At 42.2% G+C, this 14,433-nt stretch overlaps 1 protein-coding gene across 2 annotated transcripts in view; it reads right to left on the reverse strand.

The window, feature by feature from the left end:
* DLG2 (discs large MAGUK scaffold protein 2) overlaps positions 1–14,433 on the reverse strand; it is a 1,098,948-nt gene that overhangs the window by 682,706 nt on the left and 401,809 nt on the right. Inside the window, exon 1 of one of the 2 annotated variants that reach the window (XM_054164550.1) lies at positions 8,518–8,862. The exons of the other annotated variant lie outside the window; for it this stretch is intronic. Coding sequence (XP_054020525.1) covers positions 8,518–8,619 — 102 coding nt within the window. The 5' untranslated portion in view covers positions 8,620–8,862. Of the gene's footprint in view, positions 1–8,517; positions 8,863–14,433 lie in introns of those variants that run through there. 2 annotated transcript variants of the gene reach the window in all.

Here is a 14,433-nt window from a genome sequence, read left to right on the forward strand (position 1 = left end):
TAATGGTTATTAATGGGATCCAAAATGCTTAAAGCTGAATGCAATAAACACCTATTTTTTAATAATGAGAATATTTCTGACAGCTACACTGGAAACATAAAAGCCACTTTTCAAAGACCAGAACTGTTCAGTGATGGTTTTCAGTTTTATTGCTATTATCACTTAAATATATTTATATAACACTTCTTTAACACCATTCTCTTTTCTGTCATCTTTTACAGTTAAGATGAATGTCTATATATAGCCCCCTCAGTCAATAATTAGTTTGTAAAATCAAGCAGCTCATGTAACTGTGCATCAAGTCATTCTACTATTTATACATTTCTATTTGAAAGTACCTCATTTTATATAATTATTACAGATCTTTTAAATCAAAGGTATATTTAAAATGTTAGGTGTTTGAGCAAACTCTGAACTTCCCTTTCAAAATAATCTGTAAGTTTCAGCTGTGTGCCTCTTTCCCTGCTTTTTCCATAGGTACACTTTATTGCCTGTGAAGCACAATCAACTCTATTTTACTACTAGCTGGGAAAAAAAGCCCATGTCCCACCATGGTTATATGTTCAAAGGTATAATGGAGAGGGTATTCACAGCATCCTTTAGATTCAGGGGAATTTTAGATTGATGGAAATCAGACTGTATTGCTGTGCTACCAGTAAATATTCTTGTGATGACAGAAGCATACACAAGTACCATGGGCCATCCAGTCCAGTGTCGAGCCCCTGATATTGGCTAGAAACAGAGTCACTGAATCATAGAATGGTCTGTGCTGGAAGGGACCTCTGAGGCTCAACTAGTCCAACTCTCTCTGCAGTTAGCAGGGACATCCTCAACTAGATCCAGCTACCCAGAGCCCTGTTGAGCCCCACTTTGAATATCTCCAGGCAAGGGGCCCCAACCACCTCCCTGGGCAACCTGTTCCAGTGTTCCACCATCCTCATAGTAAAGAACCCGTTCCTAACATCCTATCTAAATCTGTTCTTCTCTGTTTTGAAGCCATTGCCCCTTGTCCTATCACCAGAGGCCTTAGTAAAGTCTCTTTCCATCCTTCTTGTAGGTCCCCTTCAGGTACTGGAAGGCTGGTATTAGGGCTCTTCAGAGCCTCCTCTTCTCCAGGCTGAACACCTCACCCTGTGCTCGTAGCAGAGGTGCTCCAACTCCCTGATCATTTTCATGGCCCTCCTCTGGACCTTCTCCATCAGGTCCAGGTTCTTCCTACACTGAGGGCTCCAGAGCCGGATGCAGTACTCCAGGTGAGGTCTCACTGGAGCAGAGCACAGTGGCAGAATCACCTCTCTGGCTCTGCTGGCAGTGTTGCTTTGGATGCAGCCCTGGATGTGATTTGCCTTCTGGGCTGCAAGCTCACACTGTCTGCTCATGTCCAGCTTCTCATCCATCAGCATCCCCAAATCCTTTTCCCAGGGCCCCTTTCTAACTCCTTAACCACTAGTCTGTGTTGATAGTGAGGATTGTTCTGGCCCAGGTGCAGAACCCTGCACTTGCTCTTATTGAACTTCATGAGGTTCACCTGGGCACCACCTCCCCAGCTTGTCCAGGTCCCTCTGGATGACATCCTGTCCTTCTGGTGTATAAACAACAGCTTGGTGTCATCTGCATTCTTGCTGATGATGCATTCAACCTCACTGTCTATGTCACTGATAAAAAAACAGCTCAGGTTGCATTAGGGACCCCTGAGGGACACCACTGTCACTGCTCTCCATCTGGAGTTCAAGCCATTGAGCACCACCCTCTGGATGCGACCATCCAGCCAATTCCTTATCCACTGAGCAGTCCACCCATCACATCCATACCTCTCCAAGTTGGTGAGCAGGGTGCTGTGGGGGACTGTGTCAAAGGCCTGACAAAATGATTGAAAATAATGCAGGGGTTGAAGATTTCACCAACAAGCAAAGTTTCTATCAGTGTATGTACTTCAACAACCACCACCACCAAATTTGTTTTAAGAGCCACTTTTAGTATTGTTTTCTTAATTTAAGCTGTCTGCACATTTATTATGGAGTGGTTTCGCAGGGAGCCTGGTGCCAGCCACCCCTCTGTGCAGTGTGCAGGGAGCTGGTGGGCAGGGCAGTGGCAAGGAGTGAGACCCAGCATGCTCACACAGACTGATGTACTTGCAGCATCTGATCCTGAAAGCGCGTGGGCACCACCCGCCCAGCCCTTGGCCAGTGCCAGTGAGTGACAGCTAGCAGATGAGCTCACATCAGGTAAGACTGAAATGGAAACTCTTGTTTGCATTCTTTAATCAGTGACTTAGCTCCTGTGTGATTGAGGCAATTCATGATCAAACAATTTTTTTCTTCACTTTCAAGCCGGCCAGACCTCCCCAGCATTACTTTCTCTTCTGCTTGCCTCTTCAGGACCCTTGCCAAGGCCACTGCCTTCCCACTCCACCCCTGAGATGTTGTCTTTTCATTGTCCTTCCTCATTTCTCTCCTCCACTTACCCCACCTGCATCTTCCTGCTGCTGTATCCTACTTCCTGTTAGGCTTCTACCATCTTTATGTCTCCTGTAATACTGATTTCTACAGCACTCACACTGAGTTCAAGATAAACTCAGGAACACTGATGAAGTCACAGTATACCAGAGTATTTATCCAGTGCAATGCTCCTCCATAGTCTGGAACAAGAAGTTCTGAAGAGCAGGATCCATTTTATTAACTTTTCAACACTGGTAGGAGCTCCTGGCAGAGTCCCACAGCCCTATGACTTTGTATTTTGCCCTCAGAAAAGTTTAGTCTGGTGGCCTTCCAGTACAATGCCTAGTTATCTTTTCCCACACACAGTGATGGATGGGAACTGCTGGGGAGGGCATGTACTTGTTATTCAGCCAAGCGTTCTAACATGTAAGGGGTTAGGCAATACCTAACAGGAAAAGAAGATATGGCCAGTTGAATTTGCTTGGGCTTACACCCCATGTCTATCCTGCACAGACGCCATGGCAGAGACGAAAACTCTCCCTGCCTTGCGCACTGTACAGTAATGCACAAATCCTCCGTGACACAACTGGTCTTACTCAGAGCCTCCTGCCAGTGGCAATCCTGCATCTCTTCTGCAGCTGCTTCTATTGCTGAGCACTGTTATTTTAACACCACAGTGGCTTAACAAGAATAATATGTGGAAGCAGGCTTCTCAGTGCCACTGCCAAATACTATGCATAGTGAGTGGTAGTAATGTTCCAGTTGACTTACTTTGATGATTGTTTGTGAATCAGCAGTAAACTCTTTCAGAGAGTTCTGGAACCCTGTACAACATATCAGTCTCTATAGATGGATCAGGGAAGTCAGAATGACCATGAATGCTGTGTTGTACATTTCAATGTCTCCAGTTCTGGCCTCTAAAATACTGTAACTGAAACGTGTCAGTGGAGTCAGAGGTTATGCCCACATGAGCAAGGAACAGGTATGGATCCTCAGAAAGAAGAGCTGCCAAGCACTCAGCTGCAACATCACACACATGTTTTGTTGTTTAATTTTAAAGAGTGTTAATCTGCTTTGTGGTTTAATTGAATATCTGCAGGATTTTGCACATGACTTGGTTTGTTCCTGGACTCCATCCTTCTGCTCAGTCTCATCAGAAAGCCCTTCCGTTCGCACACTACAAGCCTCCTAAACAGGGCAGGACATATGGGCAGGCCTGGGTGATTTATTTCAATAGCTCTTGTAGAATTCAAATGGATATTCTTTCTAGTTGCATCCAGAAACCACCTCACACTGTCCCATGAAATGTAAAATCCCACTTGAGTTCATGGAGATGCACCAAGAAGCTAAAGCATGCAAAGCTTTGAGCATGATTGTCTGTGTATCATGCCTAGTTTGGAGCAGAATTTTCCTGTCTGTCATCTCAAATTGCTGTTTCTTACAAGAGTCATGTCTAGACTATGACAATATAGAGAGTATTCTTGATTAATAACTAAGCAACATACCAGAGCTGACTGTTCAAGAGCCTAACAATGCTAGTACAGAGAACTAGTAGTTTTCTAGATTGTGACAAAAGTAATAAACAGGAGTATCAAGACGTTCAGTAATGCCCCCTACTACTTGTTTTAGTACTAAAACTTCTGTATTGCAGCTGTTCTGCAAAACAAATCAGAGTTTTGTCAGCTGAAGAAACAAGTGGCTTTACTTTCATGCTCACCTTGGACAGAGGAACAGGTCACTATCTGGCTAGTCCTGCTAAAAAAACAGGAGAAATAGTAGGGACAAAAAAACCAAAATCAACTATTGTGCCAGAAAACTGGTTGTGATAAATGTGCTGGGAGGAAAGAAAGGAGACAGGGAAGAGAGGGAGGTATATCTATTCCTTAAAAATAAAATAAAACCCCACATTTGATTTATGCTGGGACAGATATAAAAATAAACCTAAATCAGAAGGAAAGTAGGATTTATCAAAATACCTGGTCAAGGTCAACAAACAGAGGAGTCACTCATCTTTCAATGGAATTTCCTCAATATTTACATTCAATACATAGAGGTAAAGGAGATAAGACAGAAAAACACTTCCATGTGAGTGCCTGCAATGTAATTCAAGAGACATCTCAGTCAATCTGAAATCCCTCCCTGGCACTCCTTATAAGAGCGAAATGAACAGGATATTAAGAGTTGGGAGATAACTCATCTGCAATACTGAATGAACTATCACAGGGCCAAATTCAGCAGAATGAGTAAGCACATACTGACATTTAAACTTGAACTTAAGTCTTATCATCTTCAGGGAGAATCATGTATGTGCCTTGGCACTTCTCTCAATGGAGATCTGCAAATGCAGCTCTATCTTACACATAAGATATCCTTTAATCCACAGACACAAATCTGCCCAGTAGCTGTGGAGCAACTCTAGGACTCAGGGGATACACATTCATGTCCCAACCCTGCAAGATTATGAATAAGACAGACCTGCAAAACTGGTGGGTTGAAAATTTCCCCCAATACTACATTTGCCAGACTAGCCCATCTGGAAGCAAATGAAGCTGTATTTACAAGCAAAACTACAATCCACAATGAGATGCAATGAATATGTACAAAATATACAGGATTTACAAATATTTACAGGTATTTACGATTGATAAACAGCACAAGACCCCTCCTGGCCAAACACCAACTTCTCCACCACCTCGCTCCCCTCCTTACTCCCCTTGGACACAAAAGGGACAAGAGAAAGAGCAGAGTAGTTGTTAATACCAGTTACAACAAAAGCAATGCAGTCAAGGTCAGTAAAGCAGGAGAAACACAAAGTTAGTATCTCCCAGAGTGAAGAAGACAGAGAGATTGTTTTGTACAACTGGCTTAAGTCTGTTATCCTTCCAGTGGGGTTGTTTAGAGTTTTCATTATTTTTCTTCTTACACCCAATAGTGATTGATTTAGATTTTACCACTTTCTGTTCAAGATCTGTGGAAAGATTTAAAGGTACAGCCTAGAACATAAAAACACATCCTGGCGCATGAGAGCCATATTTCAAAAGCACTTCTCTACCAGAAATGGGAGAATTGTTTAAATATGTTAAAGTAGGTTGCCATAGTGGCATTTCAGGTAGACACTACCCTGCCTTTTAAATTAAATTGCTCTGAATTCTCTGCAATTTCAAGGTCAATGATCATAAAACTAGACATGATTGAAGGTAAAGCCCAGGAAAAGGTCAGATATGAAAGTCCAGGAAATATCTGAAAAGGAAAGCTTCCTGCAGGCGCAGTTGACTCCTCCACTGTCTTCTTTGCAGCATATGGTGTAGTAAGACATGCACACCCTCTTCCTGCCCCTCCCCCCCTCTACTCCCTCCCCGCCCCCCCCAAAGATTTACTCCCTGGCACCACCTGTTAGGAGTGAGCAGAACGTAAAATTATTGCATTGGGAGCAGGTAAAAATGGGTGTGATGGTTCTGATGTGGTGCATTTCTCTCACTCACTTCTGCACCCATAGGAAAAGAAGACTGCATGTGGCACAAAATTAAAAGCAAAAAAGATAAAAGCAAAAAAGATAAAAAAGAGCAATATTGCATTCCTGTAACTTGACTGCCCTTTTGGAAAGAGCTAGTTAATAACCTGACCTGATTATTACCTGGAGGTATTTGGCTGAATTTGGGGATATTTAGCCTTGCATTTGTTGTCTATACCACTATCTATATTTCAAAACTCTTCTTCTATTCTGAGAACTTCTTTTCTCCCCTCTCACCCAGGATTCGAAGTGTCACTCCAGTATATTATTCTCCTCTGTGAGTTCAAGAACCACGCGATTGTGGAAGTCATAATATTATGAGCACAGTTAGATCCATGATATTATGCCAGATAACTTAATGAGCTCCTTAAAAGATATATCTTTATTTCTTGTTCAGACTTCTTCACTTATTAACAATGGATCTCTACCCTTAAATCTAGAACTATGTCCCTAGGTGCCCAAAGCTTCAAGTCACGTATTTAGATGTGCGCTGTGGAGCAGAGAGAGATGAGCAAGAGGCATTTGAAGTGAGGTGCTACACTGCAAGTGGAGAGAATGTCCCATGGATGCTTGAGAGTGGTATCAAAGGGTACTAATCTGACATGTGTTGAACCAGCCCAAGATAACTGGGTTCGCTTGTACTCCTTCTCATCTTTCTGGAAACGATCACTATCCCACACATCCACTTTTCATTTGAGAAGCAGCTCATACACTACCATGAGAAGATAAAACATTGACTGTGATAACTTAATGAGCCTGAAGTACTGGAAAGAAAAAAACAACTTTGAAATGTATTATTTTTATTCTTTTGTTTCTCCGTAACAGGATCTGGAAATCATGAAAGACCTTAAGTGCATCAAAGACTCTCCTTTGAAAGTCATGCGTACAGGCAGGAATACAAATTGGATACTAGTCCCTAGGCCCCTGGCCTACCCCTGTGCAAGGGTGGCTTGCATTTAATTTCCCACGACTAACAATTCACCATCCCTAATTGGAATTTCAAACATGAAAACAAGATGGCTTAAGTTTTTAAAGGTAAAGCATAAAAAGAAATATTAATTGCTCCTATGAAAAAAGATGCAGGTTGAAAACCAATGCTTTAAAACTGCTAAAGTCTTGGTGCTATTTATATCACCAGTGGCATCGTGACACAGCAATTCAATTATAACTCTTTCGCTAGCGGAACATAATTTTGCCTGTTTAAAACGGACGTGAAGAAACAAGAAACTTTGGTTCAGGGAAGTCTCAAGTAGCTAGAGATGTAGGCAGGCCATAGTGTGAGGATGAGAGGAAGGTAGACAATTTGTAAATGTTTAACTGAAAGCTGGTTTAAGACTACTGTGTGAAGCAGCAGGTCTGTCATTAACCTCTAGCTGAGCTACGTTTGGGGAGCACTGGGTCATCTATAACCTATTTCACAAAGTTACTTCCTTTTATTTAGGTTGGTCTGTCACACAGGAACTCAGAAAACTGTACTGTGCTCCTTAGTTTGAGGGCTGTACAACTAGAATTCGATTGTTGTGGTTTAGCCATTTTTGAAGATTAAAAAACCATACACAGATAATTTAAAAAAAAACCCAAACCCACGACCAAACCAAACCAAGCCAAACCAAGCCAAGCCAAGCCCTACTGTCACTGTGATTCCTTATATAACTGTTCATTTCCTATTCTGTTTACACATAGAGGAATAGTTTTAACATCATCCATAAGGACAGCAAGGAAAAGGAATGGGACAACATTTGCAACCCCCCTGTGAAGTCGTCATAATTGTCCAGTGATCCATGAACCAAACTTGTTTACTCAATGTAATAAGTGCTTTAAACATGCCATCACTTTAGAATTATTCCAGTAAAATAACAAACAGCATTGTTTAATGTTAAGTCAGGACCTATATGGGGGAAAAAAATATAGTCCAATCCAACACCTCTGTTCAAAAAATTGGGGTGGGCTCGCATTACACAGCCAGAAAAGAAACTTCTCTGGCTGACTGCGCCACCTTTTGATTTAAATTTAAATGAGGGACTCAATGACTGTCCAGTCCCTAGAAGAAAACACTCAGTTAAAAATATTCCTGTAGACTTGCAAATGTTTTCAGGAGCTTACTTCATTTGTTACTGAGAAGTGCAGGGCTGTATCCTCTAGTACTGCACTTCTGGTTAAAAGCCATGTCAGCAATATAAATGGAAAAAAAAATATCCATTCTTTCTGCTTTGTGTTTTTGCAATAACAGCACACACATCAAAATCAATAAAGCTGGGCAAACGGCAGAGTAGGGGTTTAGTAGTCTTAGCACTGTTAGATAAGTATACAATCAACTCAAGAAGAAAAGCTTCATAATCCATTATATTCTCCTATGTAAATCTCTACTCGTGCAACCCTGGGGAATGAGAAAGCTTTACTTCTGATTTATTTTTTTCCTAATATTTAAAGCATCTCTTCTGCAAGCTCTAATTTATAGCCAACATATCACAATTTGCACTGAAATCTCTAGCCAGACATCAAATTTAACAGCACAGATATTCAAAGGAGTTAACAAGCATGCATTTAAATACATTAACCACATCCTACCTTGCATCCAAACATCAACGATAAAGTGTTGTTGGTGCATGCAACTTTGCAGTGGCAAATCATTGGTGTAAAGCAGTCAGGATTTTTAACAATAGGGCACATTCCTTTAGTGCTGCAGTAGTGGCAGCCTACTGAAGGCTGAAAACAAGTAGCTAATACAGCACATGGAGTGGCAACATATGCTGCTCAACAGCTAGCTTTTCTCTTGCTGGTCGGAAGCAGCCTGCTTGAATCTCTACCTGTGTCCCATTCAGCCATCCCCTTCTTTGTTGATGAATCAACGATGCAGCATTGATCATGAATCTCAGGATTTCCCTTCCTCTGGGAAATTAGTTTTTACATCATGGTGGGGGTGGGGGGGGGAAGGAAAAAAAAATAGGGAAAAAAGAGAGAAATGGAAATGAGGGGGACTAGCAGGTGTGGCAGTATTAGCATGTAAAAGGATGTAAACGCCTACTCATAACAATCACATAAGATTGTCATGCTAGCTGAAGTGGGCTGAAATTATTCCATCGGAAGAAAAATACTGCAGCTCCTGATTTGGTAAAAAGCCAGTGAGTTGCTGCAATACATAGTCATTGTGGGGAGAGAAGAGAGAAAAAATTACTTATCTAAGAAGCCAGAATCCTCAGCCTTTATCAATATGCATTCCAGTAAGGATTCCCTTCCCAGCGCCTCCCCGAGAAAAAGAATCAAATCAGTCGCAACTCCGGAGAAGAGATGACCTTTGCTTTCCCCAAAAAGATGAATCTCAGCATGCAACAAACTGTACTCAAAGCTGAAAATCCCAGATGCTGGGAGTTTGCAATCAGAGAAATACAAGTAACATTTATCCAATCCTGGCTTGCCACATGGGAGCTTTCTCCAGGCACGAATTTACAAATAGACAGGTTGAAGGATTGCAGGAGACACTGGATAAAGGTACGAAGTTACCCGGAGAATGCACCAGCACGAAGCTTAAAGCGTAACCCTCTAAACTCTGCTTTTGAGGCGGTGTCACTATTGACTCCAGCTCGCACTCTTATCCTATAACCTGGAAATCACTTGCTGTATTCCAGAAATGCAGTAATTAAAGAACTTTGGGAGCATAACGCTGGTTTGGATTCAGTTACAGCTGTCGCTGCTCCTTCAGTTAAAGCAACACCAACTGAAAATGCATAATAAAGCATGGGGATGAGCAAACCGCTAGCTGTGCTTTATAAGAGGATTATTTATATCAGAAGTAGGATGAATGTATGCTCCAGTTTTAGGTTCGGTCATGGCAGACACACAAATACAAGATGAAAAGGCTAGGGCATGGAAAGCACAGCGATGTCTTCAGTGATTTCACAGCTGATAGCAAGGTAAACCCGGCAGTGGTTTCACAGTGATTTGACCCTGCTTTTTTGCCACTCGCTAAGCTCTGCCCATCAAATTAGAAACTCCTGCTAAAGAAATGAGAGCAGCTTGTCTCCCTGGCAATTGCAAGTGAGTTCTTAAGGCACAACTGAAACAATTTTCTGTGCTAAACCTGGACTAAAAAATTGTTATACAACAGAATGTAGAAACTGTGGAATGGAGGTCTGTGTGTGCAGCCAGGTCAAGCAGTGCAGAGGGTGCGTGGTACAGAATTGTTAAAAAGATCTGCCACTGCAGACCTCAGGGTAGGAGAGCTCCTCCGGTAAGATTTGACTACTTGCACAAATGTACTGAAGTGTTTATGGGCTGCATGTATGTATATAGCTACATTTCAAGTAAAATTTGTTCAGGAGAGCGTACTCTCGCTTTGCAAAGTTCAGAAACATAAACCAACCATTTTTTTAAGCAACTTTGATCCTATTATTTCTTTTTCACCATACAATGACTTTGTTTTTATTCTCTTTTTATTCTAATTTCCACTTGGTATAATATTTTCTGATTATTGTTTCTCATTCTGTATTTTTTAACTCAGAGCCCTCAAGAGCCCAAGCTCAGGAAAATGACAGTGGTTTCTAGACTGAGGTGACAGATAGAAGCGCTACACAGCTAGAGTAACAGCCTAGTTCCATTTCTGAAGATTTATCCCCTGCAAAGAGCAGGCTCTTGGAACCCATTGTCCCCAGTTTGCTTAGCTCATGTTTTTTCTCCTAACAGCTTGGACATGAGTATTACATGTCATGGCAGTTCACCACACAGATACCAATCAATCTGCTATCAATAATCTAAGTCTGTCTGACCTGTTAGTCCAAAGTGACATCGCAGCAGCACTACTGTGCTGGTTATCATCTGGAGCAGTCACTGAGCCTGTTTAGAACCATACCAGGGTGACAAACAGCAGCTGTAGCATTGCTGAATCTTTGATCTGTTTATTCCTAGCTTGCCTGTCTCATTATTAAGCTATATATTATACAGATTTTCTTTCAAGCACTGTCTCTCGCATAACCAACACTGGTGTAAATATAGAAAAGTGTAGTTTCCATGACAATACATTCCATAGTTACAGCCAGCAGCCACTATCATTAAAACATGAATCACAGTGCTACCTTAAGGTGTAAGCACACTACATCATTGGCCCTAGAAGTGTTAATTTGGGATGGGGGTGGCATGGCAATATTTTTAGGAGACACTACTACAAAATGCCAGAAAACTCTGCTATTTAACTGTTTTAGCAGTTCTAATATTCACCTATCCTAGACATTTAGGTGATCAGGAACGCTCTCAATCTGTCCTAATCATTAGCATTTCTAATGTAAGAATACGTTGCATCTGCAATTTTCACTAATTTAAACACCATGTCCTGATTTAAAAACAGACACAATCATCACACAAAAGTGATTTCCAATTAATATTCACAGGCCTTATTAAGATCACCTGCATTTAATTCCAAATTCAGATTTAAAGGAGGGAAGGAAAATCAGTCATCCTCTTGCATCTTTTGGATCTCTCTGTATTCGGCTGGCTCCTGCTCTCAAAAGGGAGGACATAGCTGTTCATTGAAATTCCCATTTCTCCCCTGGTCCCTGACACCATTGCAGATTTCCAGCCAGAACATGTTTCATCTGTGATTTCATTTCAGTGTTAAGGTGTACCAAACACTAATCACCTGAGTGTTGTTCAAGGCACAAAATATATCTCTTCACACTTAAAGTAATTGTTGCTTTCAAGCAAAAACCAGTTACCTGACAGACAGTCATTTGGGAAAAGATAAGAAAAGAAAGAGTCATTCCAATGTCAGATTGGAGTACTAGCAACTTGTACCAAAAATGGCCAAGGCATTAATTTTAATTAGGGGACTATCACATGTAGAATATTGCCATGTGAAAACGTTATCTCAGAGATCCTCCTCTACCTTTATTTGCTTCGAGTAGCACTCATCAACAGAGAAGCAAACTGCTAATTGCCATGAAAGGCATCTCAGTCGTAGTCATAGTGCAGGAGCAGGGGGGATCTTGGAAAATCTGTGTCCACATCTTTTTCTCTGTCTGATGGGATGAACAAAACCTACTTTGTGCTTGCTAGTGTACAAAAAAAGAGAGCCCACAGATCTGCTGAGCTTTGTGAGCCCTTCACCTTCCACTGGACTTGCCTGCACTGAGCCAACATATTGCTCACAACCACCACGCTGCCACAATGAAGTATTAGCAAAGAGACGCTCCCAGAAAAGGCATTTCTTTTCAGAAACCTGAAGTAAAAGAAATGTTCCCATCAGTGAACAAAAGGCAGCTCCCACTGTCTGAGCTTACTCTTTGAAAAGTTATTTCTTCCTTCACCTGTTGGATATGGGAGGCACAAGAACAACTTTACTGTGGAACAACTGCTGCTCCACTTAGCACTTGCATTTGGTCATTGAGCTGGTAAATTGTCTCTTCTTTTACCAGTCTTTCTGGCAGCTGCCTTCACCCAGCCTCCTTTGATGATGCCTGCCTTTCACAGTGCACCATTAAGTGGAAACAGATGAATTAACCTGGAACAACTGAGCTGCCTTTCCAGAAGTGTGATAGGTACGTTTGCATGACACTGCATGAATGTGCATATGTGTCCTCCTGCATCTGGCATATCATGGGAGAATCAAGAAGACAAAGATAGGTAAAAATAAAAGTAAAGACCAGGAGAGTCACAAATAATCTTTAGATACTTGCCATTGGCTACACTAGGAATGTATTTATTTATTTACTTCCTTTTAACTTACAGATCTACTATTCTTTGCTGTTTCTGTTGAGGAACTTGATTAAGTTTCGGTACTATACTACAGATTTTCCCTGGCCTAGTTCCACTGCCCAAATATTTGTTCCATTGTTATACCATTAAAAATTCTTCTAATTCCTTACCACATTTATTAGATACCAGAAGATAGACCCTTGGCCAAGCTACACACATGGTTAGCTTTCTCCTAGTGTTTGACTTAGTCAAACTTGAAAGATCTCCCATTGAGCCAGAAATTACTTCACACAACTGTGTCATATGTTCATAGAAACATAGAACCTTAGAATGGTTTGTGTTGGAGGGGACCTTAAGGTAAATTGCAGCCTAGTTCCAACCTCTACACTGTGGACAGGGACACCTTTCACTCCATTAGGTCGCTCAAAACCCATTGATGAACACTTCCAGGGTGCCCACAACCTCTCTGGGAAACCTGTTACATAGAATACATAGAATAAACCAGGTTGGAAGAGACCTTCAAGATCACCGCGTCCAACCCATCAACCAATCCAACCCCACCCAAACAACTAACCCATGGCACCAAGCACCCCATCAAGTCTCCTCCTGAAAACCTCCAATGATGGCGACTCCACCACCTCCCCAGGCAGCCCATTCCAATGTGCAATCACTCTCTCTGTATAGAACTTCTTATAGGCCCCCTTTAAGCACTGAAAGGTCACACTAAGGTGTCCCTGAGTGTCAGTTTTGGTTGGGGGGAAATTTCAACCCACCACACCCTGGAGCTTTCTCTTCTCTATGCTGAACAATCCCAGCTCTCTCAGCCTGTCTTCATAGGAGAGGTGTTCCATCCTTCTGATCAGCTTTGTGGCCCTCATCTGGACTTGTTCCAACATGCATTGCATATGTTTGGGGCCCTAGAGATGAACACTGGGGTCTCAGGATAGTAGAGCACAGCTGCAGAATCACCTTCCTCAACCTGTTAACCGTGCTTCTTTTTATGTAACCTGGGATATGATTAGTCTTCTGGTTTGTGAGAGCACATCACTGAAGCCCATCCAAGAAAGGCCCTATGAGACACTCAAAAACAGCTAAGACTGATGGAGGATCTACTATTTTGTGGTCTCTTCACACCTCATACAAAACTATGTTTGAAATTATGCTAAGAGGTAACATGGGATTAAATTTTCACTCTTGCTCTTACAAATGGGGAGAAGGAGCATTTTTTGTGTGTGTCCAAAGCCCAAGGACTAAGAGTAGATGTGGATGAGCCTTGCCATAACAAGGACATAAGTAGGGCCACTAGGGGGGAGGTGAGAGAGTGCGGCCCTGGGACTTTCATGTAGAGTTAAGTTAGGAGGTTACAGGTAAGCTCAAGGAAAAATCTTTTCACTGTGAGGGTGACAGAACACTGGAACAGGCTGCCCAGAGAGGCTATGGAGTCCTCTTCTCTGAAGGACCCCCCTGGAGGAGTTCCTGTGTGCCCTACTTTAGGTGGGGTTGGACTAGACAATCCTTTGAGGTCCCTTCCAGCCCTTAATATTCTGAGATTCTGTGAAGTTTGCTTCTTCTGTGCGATGCTATTGCGATGGCTGGGACTCACCTCTTCCACTGTCGTGAGCAGCAGCCTCTCACATGGTGGCTTGGGGCAGCTGGCTTGTCTTCCCCACATCTCTATATACAGATAGGAATGAGTTGCCAGTCGATTCCTGCCAACAGCAGACCCTGCTAATGGAGAGCTGCTTTACTTTTCCTAGAGCTGAAGAGGGAATGGACAGCTCATGGAGATAGAAAGCTCTC

Source organism: Dryobates pubescens, chromosome 10 (genome assembly GCF_014839835.1).
Source record: "Dryobates pubescens isolate bDryPub1 chromosome 10, bDryPub1.pri, whole genome shotgun sequence".
NCBI classification, from domain to species: domain Eukaryota; kingdom Metazoa; phylum Chordata; class Aves; order Piciformes; family Picidae; genus Dryobates; species Dryobates pubescens.